Consider the following 14506-nt stretch of genomic DNA (forward strand, 5'->3'; position numbering starts at 1 on the left):
GGTTTGACAAGTGGGACCTTATTGGTACCTCCTCACTGGGAGACGAGTGGAGAAAATAATCTGATCGTTTGCCAACTTACAAGAGGGTAAAAAAAAACAGTTCTGCCACTTTCTGCAGATCTGACACATATTACATCTCATGCCTCTAACTTGAGAGAGCAGCCAGAATGCAGGTCCTTGAAAAAGGCCAGGTGTTGCTAACCCCACCCTTAAAGCACGAACTGTCGTTCATATATACATCACTGGTCCTGCACACTCCTGAGATTGGCACGTGACCTCTGTCAGCTCGACAACTGGCAGGAATCCTTGAGCTCTCCTAGAGGCTCAGCTGTTGCGGCACAATATACATTCAACCAGTTCAGATATCTTCACTGGGTCTACCTCACTCTTGTCAGGTTGTGGTAGAGTTGAGCGGCCACCACTCCACTCAGCCTAGCCTTTTCCACGCAACACAGGGACCTCCTACACATGACCTAAAGCTGCCCAGTCATGACCCCATACTAGAAAGGGGGGTGGGGGGTGTCACAGCTTGCATCAGAAGAGTCCTGAGATGATCCCTACTCCCAGCCCTAAACTCACTCTCCTACACATAAGAAACCCTAGAGGGCAAGCTAAACAAAAGAGGCCTACTATAGCCTGATCTCGGGGTAGCAAATACAACATAACCAGACATTGGAAAGCCTCAGAAGGCCCGTCTCTTACAAAATTAAGGTAAGACTAGAAAAGTGCATGGACCTAGAGCAACCGGTCTGTGTAGTCGGGGGCGGTCCCAAAAAACACAAGAAAATCTGGGGAGATTGGGTCCGCCATAGAGGATATAGATAATTTCCTCTGAACACTATAGCACCTCGTGTTGAGAGCGATGGAGCATGGGCTGGAAACACTTGATGAGGGGAATCGAACACAAGCTGCCCAGGAGGTGCGCAGTATCTGGGGAGGGAGGGTCTTGAGATCTGATCTTTAGAGGGACCTTACATTACCTCTGTTGTATTTACTGTGGTGAATGGGAATGGTAAAGGCTGGTATTGCGTTGATTGCTATGGACAGTGTTTTATTTAAAAAAATCAATGCAATGTCTTTTTTTCAGAAACTCACTGCCTAGAATACAATTTAGATTTGATGTACTCTAAATTCTCCCAACTAAATGACACTGTATCCCATGTAAGCTTTAGACTGACCTCTTATACTATCTACACTCTATTAAAGCAACACTTTCACTGGGGTTTAGGACCAAGAAATAGTTAGCAACCTCGCCCCAATTATTCACACCCATTCTCTTCCAAGCTGACGTTGATGTACTTGCAAGGTAGATCCCCCTTAACCCCCCAGCCTCCTCTATTCTCACAACCACCACCTCTATAGACAGCGCCATCAAACACAGAATTCCAACTATTTGCTTGACTTGTTCCAAGCACTAGAGCCACCCAAAGCAGTCCCTGCTAAGAGGATTATTATTCTTATACAAAAAAAGTGACACCTCTCACCCCAATTCAGTTTTCTCCGCTTGCATGCTTCACAACTGCTGATCTGTAATGAAGCTGAAACTGGAAATTTCAAACACCATTACCCTACAAACCCAATCTTATTTGTTCCTGAGACCTGGTTCAGTGACACATCCCATAACAGTTCTGATCCTTTACTTTCTCCAAATTACTCCATCATTAGAAAAGACTGGGTCGGCCAAGTCGAGGGAGATATTGCAGCCATCTTCAAAAACTCACGACAGTGCAGTGATATGCCCAATGACTCTTCTTTCACATTCCAATGAAATGCCTTACTCTGGATTTGAAAGCACAACACAATACCTCTTTGACATTAAACTCAATCTACCACCCACCAGGTGATAACACAGCCTTTGACAGACATTGTTAATGACCAAATAACACAAGTGACAAAGGGATCTATCTGAGAGGCTTTATTTTTCACTTGGGCACCACAGAAGAATATGCAGTGAACCTCTTAGCCTTCACTCTCTCTGACAATGAACTGATCTAACGTAATCTAAGACCAACACATATATTAGGTTTCGTACATTGCCGAATTATCTCCAAGGAAGACCTGCTCCTAGTGGATGAACTCATACCAGTAGACTGGTCCTATCAGTATGTTATTCCATTCGCCTTACAGCTCTCTCATGATGTTACAATGGGCCTATCAAAAAGAGCAATTACCTGGTTTCGAGGTACCAGGAAGTTGGACATCATTATACTCAGCAACACTCCCAGAAAGTACTTCCTCCCCATTTGCCCCATCACAGATGTCACAGACTTGACCTCCCACAGTCTTGGCTGTCTATCTGCTTGATATTGTTGCTTCACTTCATAGCAAAAAGAAACGACCTCAGCCCCATGGTTCACTAAGGCCCTATATGAGGATAGGAAAGCCTTAAGAATTCTAGCGCAAAAATGGAGACAGCCCCCCTCCACCTCTAACTAGAATTGTCTCCAAAAAGCTAGCTCCCTGTTCAAAATTCATATATTTGGTAAGAAATCCAATCACTTTAAATCAATCATGGATTCTACTAAGAACCTACCGAAGCAACTTATGATCTCGTTAAAGCTGCCAACAGCTCCTCCATTCCCACCTCCATCAAATGTAATGATCCACTAACAAAAGCAGAAGAGTTCCTACAGTTATTCGACCCCAAAGTAAAATCGCTTCTACATCAAGGCTTCCACTCTCTGCTTCTGCTGACCTGCAAATCCAAAGACACTTGGCAAATATTTAACACCATTACGGCCGAAGACTTACTCAAAATCCTCATGAAAACGCAACCCTCAAACCACTTTGTGGAACAAATTCTGGATAGCATTGCTCTAGACCTTTATACTCCGGTGCTTACCAACTGGACACAATTGGTCAAGAAACATTTACTGGTTGCCTCAAAATTGGACAAATCACTCCTCTTCAAAAACACCCTGCAGATACTAATGATCACAACCACTATGGCCCGATCTCCAACCTGCCTTGTCCTGCAAAAATCATTGCAATGTCTGTAGCAGAGCAGCTCATGAACACATCAAAGATAACAACCTCCTAGACCAATGCCAGTTCAGTTTAAATCCGGGTTACAACACAGAATCGACTTTACTACAGGTGGTCGATAATACACATTGAATCCTAGACTCAGGCAACAGCTACCTCCTGATTCCTCTCGACCTATCATCAGTCGTCGACATGGACAACCACCACACCCTTCTAGACATGCTCAAAAATCTAATGGGTATCGACGGAGTGGTCTTTAAATGGTGTGAATAATTCCAAATGGGAAGATCCCAAAGGATAAAAATTGATGACTGTCTTCAACACCAGTGGAGGATGAGCAAGGGGTCTCCCTATGGGTCTTTCCTTGACCGTACCTTTTCAGCATGTACATCGAGTCACTCAGAGTTGTGCTTAAGAAAGCACGGATTTTCTATCATCAACATGCTGATGACACACAACTATATCTAAAGTTATTCTCACCAACTGAAATATTACTCCTTGCCATCACCCTAATCTCTGTTCAAAACTGTATTACTTCTCATCACCTGAAACAGAACACTTCCAAAACCGAATTGCTCCTTATCTCCCCTTCAAAATTTACATTTCCAATACAATCCTTGATGGACAAACACATCATCCTCAACATTGAACCCATCAATATTGACGATGCCGAATTCCTGGTAGCGATCCTGGACAAGAAGCTCAATTTGAACTGGTAGTCTCAAATCAGCACCATGGCTAGAAACACACTATCAACAGCTTCTTCTCTGGGGAATCTGCCAATACATTCTAGAGCACGATCTGAAATCTCTTGCACATACGTTGGTGTTCTCCTGAATCCGCTATTGTAACTCTCTATTGACTGGTCTCCCGAAACCCATCTCACGGCCCCTGAAATTGATTCTACATTTGGCAACATGCATCATCTATGTGACCAAAAGCAATGACCTCAATCACACCCATCCTGGTCGCCACTGGTTTCCCATAGAAGCCAGGCTGTATTCAAGACGTCATGCTTCACCCATTAGGCCTTTCATATATCCCATACCCATTACATGGTCAACAAACTCAAGCTTTTAGGAGGTTCTATCTAGACCATCTCGAAAAGCTGAAGTATTGCTTCCTGAACCCTTGACTTTTAAAAAGGAACGACTCCTGGCACAATCCTTCTCAGGTAGCACAACCAGAATTTGGAACTCTCTACCTCCAATCCTTCCCACTACCACCTCGCTGATGACCTTCAAAGCGGAACTGAACGCCCCCTTCCTTCAGCAAAACTTTACCTAAGACATTGCAGCCAATACCCCCACTGTGAGAGCATGTTCACCCACCTCATGGCACAGAACTACACTACCACCTCTTCATCAGGTGCTTACAAATGTTTCACTGCTGCATATACCTACTGTGTAAATTGTTTCTTTTTTCTATGATGATTTACCATCTTGTAATTCTAGAGCTTATGTAACTATATATGCTAATTCTTGAACCCTCTGTAACCATATATGTAACGACATGTGTCTACTGTAAAGTGCTCTGATACCTTTGGGTAACGTTTACGCTATATAAAAATGCAAATAAACACATGTCACCATCCCACCTACTTGGCCCCTAACATTCCAGTCTCCTACTTCGACCCCGCATTCCCCCACTAGCCGCTCCCCTAAGCAAATCACATCATCTTTTAGTTGAAGGTGCTGGGATTGTTTGGTAATCTCATACCCTACCCCCACCAAGATAAGCCCCTTCTGCCTCTGTTCACTGACACTCCGTCCCCTTCCTTTTTCTCACCATATCGTCCCGACCCTTACTTACTTCACTGTGCACTACACTGCACCCGCCCTCTGTGTTCCTAGCGCCTCTCACGCTAGAGTGAAGTGGGCCACGCTTTTGAAACCAGCGATGGACCATAGTGTTCAGCTGCTTGTGCCATGAGCGGGAGCGAGTGTGAGAAAGGCCTTTGACACCTGTGAATCAGCAGTCTAGTGCTTGCAGCTGCATGTCAGAGCCCCCTCTTCTGGCGGGCCTCGCTGCTGGCAACAGAGGAGGAAACACAGGAGCAAAACTATTCATTCGCACTCATCATATGGTTACTTATGCGATTTCAGGTCTAATTGAAAGATTAGTTAGTTGATAGATGTTTTGTTGCTTGCTGACCAGAATAATCTTACTAACAGGAAACCAGTTTGGCTGGGATCATCACAGAAGGAGTTTCCTATAAGTGTTTTGCAAGCTGGCTGCAGTTAGTGATGTAACTGATAAAATCTGCATCCCTGACCCTGTGACACCCTTTCCACCAGCAGATGGTGGACGTAAAGATGTCATTCATCATTTATTTACAATGGGCTTTATTTATTCTTATCTCGGCAGCTGTCCCGGGGAGCAGGTTATTGAATTCAAATGTGCTGGGCCGAGTTATTTGCTTCCTTTCACATTTGTCTTCAGCTTGGTTGCTAGGAGCCCGCTTGTGCTCTGATAGTGATTCATGGATTGTGAAGCCCTTTGTAAATTGGGTTGTCGGGCATTGCCAGAAAGGGTTTGGAGGCCTCGTTTCTGAAGCTCTTTTGGGGCCGCCACAGTCCTTCCCGTCAGCCGCACGTTGTGATGGTTATCCTTCTGCTCCTTCTGTTTCTTCACCCTGTACAGGCAAGTAAAATCATCACGTGCTCTTTGTGGTTTTCTTCATTAAAGCGTGGAACGTGTTCGTAAAACAATGCTCCCTTTTTCTTGTTTGTCTAGGCCGGGCAGGAATCCTTTCGTTCCATCACAAGGTCGTACTACAGAGGGGCAGCTGGCGCGTTACTAGTGTACGACATTACAAGGTGAGTACTTCACACTCCTCACTCAGCCCTTTGTTTTATTTAAAAGAATATCTACTACGTACCTTTAAGTAACTAGTAAGACCAGGTGGTGAACAGGCTTTTCTACATATCCCACATACTGCCAGTTTTACTTTTTAGACTTTTAAAGCGCAGTATGCAGAGATGGCACACCTTTGAAACGAATTACTAATTAAACACTTGTTGGTGCCTAGATTTCCAAAATAGACTCTGTGGTCTTTGCAGTCCAGGAAATAATTGCAAACATGTTTCATAATTATGTGACTGAGATTATGATTTTAGAAACGCTCGTTTACAAATTGTGTCTGGAGTTGTGACACTTGATAAAAGGTTACGCTCGTTACGTTGGATGGTGTTTTTATGGTGTATTTATGTCATTCTCGCTTCCATTTCATATTCTTTGGACACTTCTGCCACCTAGTGCCAGTGATGGAAAGTGCACGACATGTAAGAAGTGACCACAGAGCGCAGCGTTGCCACGAGCCACTGACCCGCCCTAGCTGAGTAAATTTACATGACATTTAATACTTTTCTGACACTTGAAAGGAAGAAGAGCAGTACTACTTTACTGTTTTTTCGAATTGCCCTGGAAACAAACATATCCTTGGCCATTTAAGACAGCCTGGCAATTCGTGTCCTTCAGCACTGTTTTCTTTTTTTACCTTTCCCAACAGAAGCATAAATGCCTGCTGCTCTGTGCTACCGATCATCTCGCCTGCAGCACCGAGGGTGCTTCGAGCATCTACAGTCTGGAGGCAGCTGTTAGTTGTGGATTGGAAATTGATATTGTAGTCTGTATCGCACTGTTCCCTTGTTACCAAGTGCATCCTCTGGTTTCTGCATATGGTTGGTGGACCTGGCTTCACACCGAGTGACCTTCCCACTTCGGTCGCTCTCCTCAAATGTGGTATCGGAGGCCATTTAACCTTCCATTTCAAGCAGTGTTCGAATATTGTTTTCCCTGAATGTTGGCGTCTTTCTTACCTTTGTGAACTTAACATGCAGACATTTCGTGTTTTGGCTATTTATGCCAAAGCTTAAGCATAGCAAAGAAAATTGTGTATGTTCTCATCCCGTATGGATATGTTCTGCTCATCTGTACCCCTATTACCCTTGCTGTAGTGTAGACCATTGTTTTTCAAATGAGACCGGGTATTGACCCCCTTTTGTCAGGGGCTATGTGTGCGATATTTTGGATGTAGCATCCTATTTTAACATCTACGTTTTACGTCAACAGGTCAGATTGCTGGCTCATAACTATGTAGCTAGTTTTGGAGGGAGCCTCTTCTCAACTAGACTCTTTTTCAATTTAGCCTCCTCATGCAAAGTTAAGTAGAATGGCAGCAGTGTCCCTTACCTGAAGGTGTAACTCCTCTTTATGTACGGAGATTGCTCATTACCTTTTTGATGTCCGCTGTTGAGATCTCTGAGTAAGATCAGAAGGCGTGTTGGCGGAATGCAACCACTGTAGGGATTTGTGCTTGACCCCGTGGTCAGAGATTCGAATCCCAACAGGTACACTTGAGCAGGGTTAACAAAATGAGTACCATTGAGTTGGGAAACAAACATCGGTTATACAAGGCTAATCAACCTCTTAGGGTTGCCATGCACTTTACAATTATACTTGTTACGCCACCTCTCGGCTTACAGTGGAGCCGTTCCTCTAATGCGTATCCCTAGCGTTAAGGTTAACGTTTTGTATGATTGGTATGATGAGGCATAAAGGATTCGTATTTTCACCTTCATAGTGGGGTTGGTGCATCAATTACTGAGTCAAGGTTCAGCCCAAGTCCTTTTTCTGTTCCACTTTTCAGGGCCAACTTGAGCTCTAAAACAGAGGTCCAAGAACTCTTGCACAGTTAGGAGGACCAAAGTAAAATCTAAATCTGAACTGTAAAATTCAACTAGTAGTCTTACATACCTCTGTGAAAAGCTAAGGAAATCTGAACAGAAGTGGACACATTTCCTCCTCTAATATTGTTTAGTTGATACACCCAAATAGATGCGACAGTGGGTCTTTTCACAAGAACTTGAAGGAGCCCACAATATTACATTGATAAAAATGAACCCTGCGCCCTGCCCCATATTTTGGCAACATCCTGCACTATCTAAGTCATTGTAATGTGGGGTATCAGCAGATACCTCCCCTTTTGAATACTCTCCAAAGCAACAGTACCCCCTGCATATGGCACCAGCAGCTCCGGAAGCAACGTGCGCAGGTCTATGTATGCACCATCCATGCTCACTGATATCAGTTCCCTTCTTTCCACGCCAACATACGCAGATCCGGATCTACTCCATGAGTAATTGAGACACTCCTTTGAAAAATGTCTACTAAAAAACAGTGTGCGAGGGAAATATGTCACCTCCCAATCCACAGTTTTAAACCCTGTGAAAAACGTCACAAATAAATGTTTGTCTGTGATTAACCCACATATTGTTTGCCTGTGGTGCCTGGGGTTGGACGATGATTCCAGGGTCTGCAGTAATTGTGTCTTGATGTACCCCAGGCCATTCAAGTCCAGGAAGCAAAGCTCTTCACGCCGAAGCACTCCGAACCCCGCACAGGTATGGGTTGAGGTCTAAAGGTCCGTCCAGGCACTCCCATGACCAGTTGTTTTCACAATCTGTCCTACAGCAAAACCAAGAAGAAGCGCATGAAATCCAAGCAAACACAACCCCATCCCACCACTCTCGATCTAGTGGTAGCTCTCTGACTACTTAGGAGTCTTTTCTGACCCTTGTTCTGTGGCAACCAGAATTCCTGGCGCTGTTGGCAGTGCCCCAGCAAATTGAGGGCATCCACACAGCCATGCTGCATCTTTTTGGCACATTACCGGTTCTCTCTGGCACACCTGCAGGCCCCAAGGAGCGAAATGCCTCCCATCTAGTCTTCCGCTGGAGTCTGGCCCTCCACAGCCGTTCCCTCCACGGCACCACTACCCATGCCGAAACACAGCCTTCTGATGCCATTGACTCCAGACGACGATGGCCAACCTATAGTGTTTTTTCATGCAGACACTGTGCCGCTCCGACCGAGGTCGCACACTCCTTTATCTCAGCTGCAACCTCTTAGCACCCTTCTAATTCCAACACCGATTATGGTGCTATGATGCTGGAGATGAGATTACCCTGTCTTATCTAGAGGACAACTGGTACAAGACCACCTAGATGCCAGTTGTCTGGATTCACCCTTAGACTCTGGACTAGTTCCCCACTCCCAAAGGCCTGCCATGGAAGAAAGCACCTCCTTTGTTATGGTTATGCAAAGGGCAGCACAGGTTCTTGATCTTCAACTTCCCACTTAGTAAGTTAAAACAAATGTTCTGACAGAAATGTTGCAGCTGGCCAGTTAAGTTCTGAGCCCCTACTCCCATTCAGTGAGGCTCTTACTGATTGGTACCTGGGCCAAACCTTACTTAGGACCACCTGTTTATCACCAGACACCATCACCCTTTTCCGGGCAATCCAGATTTCCTAACCCAGCACCCCACTACCCCACTCCTGAGAGCCTTGTTCTCCATTATTAGGGTGTCTTTTATAGATTCACATGCTTGAATATTCCCCGTCGTCGAAGTGGGAGTCCCATGGTAAATAAAATAGCAATAAAATACTAATAACATATGTATGTAAATACATAACACATAAAATATACACTAGAAAAAGTAGTAAATACCCAAACACAATTCCTACATAGGAATACATGGTAGAGAGAAAAAACACTTGTAACATATTCCTGTCATTATGTTAGTCCAAACTACAGCTAATCAGGCGCCATCACCCCTCCAGAACCTTCTCCTCAGCGCTCAGTCCCTCAGATTTTCTACCGCACGTCGTGTGAAGGGAGTCTTTCTGAGCTCTGCTCAGTTTTCTCAACTTCTTCAAGTTTTCCTGTGATTTCCAGCATGTCTTCAAGTAAGAAGTCTTTATTTAGACCTTGTTCTTCTTGTGGGAAACTGCGTCCTTACTCTGAGGACCCCCACAAGAAGTGCATTTACTGTCTTTATCCTGACCATGAGGTTGGTAAATGCAAATTTTGCAGAACCTTCTCTACTAAAACCCTTAAGGACAGAGAAGGCTGTCTCCCCTTATGGTTTCAAAGACTTAAGGATAAGGATTCGGCACTTTCAGATGCAGAAAGCCTAGTGTCTGGACCTTCAAAAGCAGCCTCCAACCGTAGCAGTGTGCAGGAATTGCCCTCTCCATTCCTGAAAAAGAAGAAACGGTCTCTACCTGTGGCTCCTGCGGTGTCTTCACCACCTCCTGCTACGTCCACGCCCACGGTACCCGGCTCTCAGGCGTCTCCTGCTGCTTCCTGTCATGTTTCTGCTAAAAAACATGTTTCATCGTCGATGGGAGCGTCGACGATTGTCCCGAGGACGAGGTCTGTCGTCTCCGGCTCGGCGACGGCGACTGTGACGACAACGTCTGCATCTGGATCGTCGACGACGGCAACATCGACATCATCCATGTCGACGAAGGTATCCCTCAGCTTTAAGACAGTTTCGTCGACGATACCTATTGCTTAGTCGTCGACGAAGAAATGTATCTCGTTGTCTGCTAAATCATCGTCGACGATTTCCTTAAGAAATCTTCATCGTCTTCAGCCCTGTAGACGACTGCTCCGTCGACGGCGGCTTCATCGACGACGACGACTTCGTCGACGGCCGAACCGTCGACGATGGTCCCATCGACGGCGGCCCCGTCAACGGTGGATCCTTCTGCTGCCTCTCCGTCGACGCCTATGCCATCGTCGTCGTCCATTACGTCTTCTTTTGCTTCTTTGCCTTTGGTGCCGTTTTCTTCCTCCGGGTCTGGCTCATCCACCGTCAACCCTCTGCACAAACGTCGCAAGATGCCAGTTGAGTAGCTGTCCATCCCGAGTGATCCACAACCTCCATCGCCCTTGTTTGCCACGGGTTCTGAGCAGGAGTCTGATTCTGACGATGATGTGGATGATTCCTTCAGAGTGGCACGCAGTCCTTCAGATTTAGTTATCAAATGCCACGACTATGCTGAGGACGATGACGAACAGTATTTTCAGGCAGAGGAACATTCTGTGCAGGTTTCAACTGCGACTTTGACTTTGTTGCTCATCTCCGACTTTGACTTTGTTGCTCATCTCCAATCTCCAGCATATGATGGAGGACTACAACCGGCGTTTCCCGCCCTCTCAACAGGGTTCACCTATGCCACATGCTTCTGCGGCTGTTGCGGCTCCTGCTGCTGTTCCACTACCACAGCCTCCAACGCCTTCTCCTCAGGTTCAGACGTCTGTTAAAATACACACTACGGTGTATGCTGATAACGATGATGACGTCCTTCCAGAAAGTGAAGATGGTGAAGTTCATGATGATGATGATGATGATTACGCCACTCACATGGCTGAGTGGGATGACTACCAAATCCAGACGCCATCCCCTCCTCCGGTGATGCCAGGGGATTCTCCACCGGTGGACATTGCAAGTTTCCATCAACTGATGCATAGAGCGGCTCAACGCTTTAAGCTGCCCAGAGTCCAGAGGGAGGAGGACTGTTTCTTCTACAATTTCAAAAATCAACCGTTTAAACAAGTCCATACAATACCCATCATAGATTTCGATTGGAATGAGGGGGTGAAATTAATGCAAAAGCCAAATTCCATACCAGCGCAACTGCCCCGCCTTGAGAAGAAATATAAGGCGCCCATTGGATCTCCAGCGTGCCTGGTTGCACAGTCAAAGCCTGACTCGGTGGTCACCCAGGCTGCACAACGTTGTTCCCAGAATCCGAATTCTTCCATAACAGCTCCTCCTGATCGGGAGGGTCGTCGCCTGGACGCTATTGGCCGCAAGTTTTCCACGATGGCCTCTAATACGGTGAGGGCGGCTAATGCTTTGGCCATTTTAGGGCGCCACGACCGCCAGATGTGGTCGGACATGTCTGCCCTTGTGGCCCTTGTCCCGGACCCTTCCAAGGAGGACGCCTTGAAGATTCTTCAAGAAAGAGAGAGAACGTCGGAGGAAATTATTGACTGCGCAGTTGACATTGCTTGTACTGGCTTTCGTCAGCTTGCTGGGGCAGCGGTTTTGCGAAGGCAGGGTTGGTTACGGTCCACCTCTTTCGGCCAGGAGGTACAGGCAAAGATCCTGGATATGCCGTATGACTGCGAGGCGCTTTTTGGGGCACGTGACGATGAGTCATTACAGTCCATCAAGAAAGACTGATACAGCTTGCTCTTTAGGGACTTTGCAGTTCCGTAAGCAGCTTTTTCGTGGTGCATGCGGACGCGGCACCTCTTCCCACTTTTCTCTGAGGAAGCACTCAATATCGCTCCTACCACCAGAGTAATCCATGCCAACAGCAGTCCGCCCGGCAACAGTCTTCTAAATACTACAGGGGAAAATCTTCCTATAGAGGCTCAACTCCCAAACGACAATGACTTGCCTTTGGAGTTGGAGGTTGAATCTCCCTGTTCTCTTCTCAGTGGTCCTCCATCACCTCGGACCGTTGGGTTCTGGACATTGTAGCAAAGGGCCGCCATGCTCTAGAGTTCAAGATTCCTCCTCCCACTCCACCGTCTGGCCCGCCTTCTCCCCACCTCAAGGAGCTTTTCCGTCAAGTTCGTCTTCTGATCCAAAAAGGTGCCGTCGAAGTGGTTCCCAATTTTCAAAGGGGGAAGGGATTCTATTCCCGTTTTTTCCTTATACTCAAGAAGACAAGAGACTGGCTACCGATCCTGGATTTGCGAGCACTCAAGTATCTCAAATGCCAATCCTTTTGCATGCTTACACTCGTAGAGTTCTTGCGTTTGCTCTCCATGGACGACTTCATGACCACCATCGACCTCCAGGATGCTTACTTCCATGTTCCAATTCTTCCACGGCATCGGAAGTACTTGCACTTCCGTGTTCGACAGAGAGACTTCCAGTTCAGAGTGTTGTCTTTCGGCCTACGATCCGCCCCTCGTGTCTTCACGAAAGTATTGGCTCCAGTGGTGGCTTACCTGCGTCTCCAGGGCGTCCAAATATTTCCTTACCTGGACGACTGCCTCCTCAAATCAGTCTCGCAACCAACTACTTCGGGACACTCGCCTTTGTCAGGACGTGTTTCCCTCCCTTGGCCTCTCAATCAATGCCGACAAGTCCCAGATAGACCCAGCTCCCTGCAGAAATTTTCTAGGGGCCACTTTGGACACATCGCTCGCCAAGGCATTCGTGTCACAAGAACGTCAACAAAAGATCCTCCGCTTGGTGTCTCAGATTCGTGCAAAACAGTCCATTTCAGTCCGGATCTTAAAGTATTTTTTGGGGATGGCATTGTCATACATTGCGCTGATCCCAAATTGCAGGCTACGGACTCACCCCATTCAAGAGGAATTGGATGTGCAGTGGTGTCAGGTCACCGGTTCCTTCAACGACCTTGTCAGTGTCACCGCTCACATGAGGGCGGCTCTCAAGTGGTGGGCGCAGCCATCGAACCTTGCAACAGGGACTTCTTTCTCTCCACCACTCCAGACCTCACTCTAACAACGGACGCCTCCTTAGAAGGATGGGGTGCACACCTTCAAGGCGTGTCTATCAAAGGCAAATGGACTCTGCTTCAACGTTCTTGGCACATCAACAGGCTGGAGTTGATAGACATTTTTCTGGCACTCAAGTCGTTCCATCCTATGATTCAAGGGGAGTCGGTGCTCATTCAGACGGACAATACCACCAGTATGCACTATGCCAACAAGCAGGGCGGAACCAAATCTCCGCTCTTGTCTCGGCTGGCTCAGTCGATCTGGGATTGGGCACTACGTCACCAGGTTACCCTGACCGCAGTTCATCTACCAGGCATCGCCAACATCCTAGCTGATTCCCTCAGCCAATCCACGTTGTCGACCCACGAGTGGCAGTTAAGTCAACCAACTCTCGACCTAGTCTTTCAACGGTGGGGTCGTCCGTCTCTGGATCTCTTTGCAACCCCGGAGAACCGTGAAATGCCCATCTCACGCAAGTTGGCAACCCACCACGGGTCGTGTGGGAAAGCCCTTTTGTTGAACTGGTGCGATCTATTCGCCTATGCTTTTCCTCAGATTCCGCTGGTGCCTCGCGTGCTGTGGAAGATGCGGAGACAGCCGTGCCACATTTTCCTGATCGCCCCCAGATGGCCCCGACAGGCGTGGTTCTCTGAGCTGCTTCTCCTCTCACAGTGCGAGCCCATCCTCCTTCATCCTCGAGCTGATCTCCTCACGATGGACAAGGGTCAGATTTGCCATCCGAACCCCTCCTCTCTGCAATTATTGGCCTGGAACCTGAGCACCTTGAATTTGCCCATTTGAATATTTCGCAGGAATGCAGAGACATTCTCGCTCAGGCCAGAGCTCCGTCTACAATTTAGGACCTACAAGCTCATGTGGAAGAGGTTCTGTCATTGGTGCGCAGCTGCTAATATCCATCCTATTCATTCCACTCCGGATCAGCGTGTCCTGTTCTTTTTGCAACTGGCTCAATCAGGGCTTTTCCCATTCTACTTTGAGAGTTTTCTTGGTGGCAATCTTGCGTTTCCGGCAGGATGGCTCCTCCTCTCTCTGTTCTTCCAGAGTTATTAGTCAGTTTTTCAAACGACTGTTCCGGAAGTTCCCACCTATTCAGCATCCTCCTCCTACTTGGCACCTCAATGCTGTCTTGGCCCAACTGATGAAGGCGTCATTCGAGCCT

The 14506-nt window shown here is 46.9% G+C and overlaps 1 protein-coding gene across 1 annotated transcript in view; it reads left to right on the plus strand.

The window, feature by feature from the left end:
- The window catches only part of RAB2A (RAB2A, member RAS oncogene family), a 267732-nt gene that overhangs the window by 125568 nt on the left and 127658 nt on the right, over positions 1-14506 (plus strand). Inside the window, exon 4 of the mRNA XM_086965785.1 lies at positions 5722-5804. Coding sequence (XP_086821911.1) covers positions 5722-5804 — 83 coding nt within the window. The remainder of the gene's footprint in view (positions 1-5721; positions 5805-14506) is intronic.

This window comes from Lissotriton vulgaris, chromosome 4_1, assembly GCF_964263255.1.
Source record: "Lissotriton vulgaris chromosome 4_1, aLisVul1.2, whole genome shotgun sequence".
Taxonomy (NCBI): Eukaryota; Metazoa; Chordata; class Amphibia; order Caudata; family Salamandridae; genus Lissotriton; species Lissotriton vulgaris.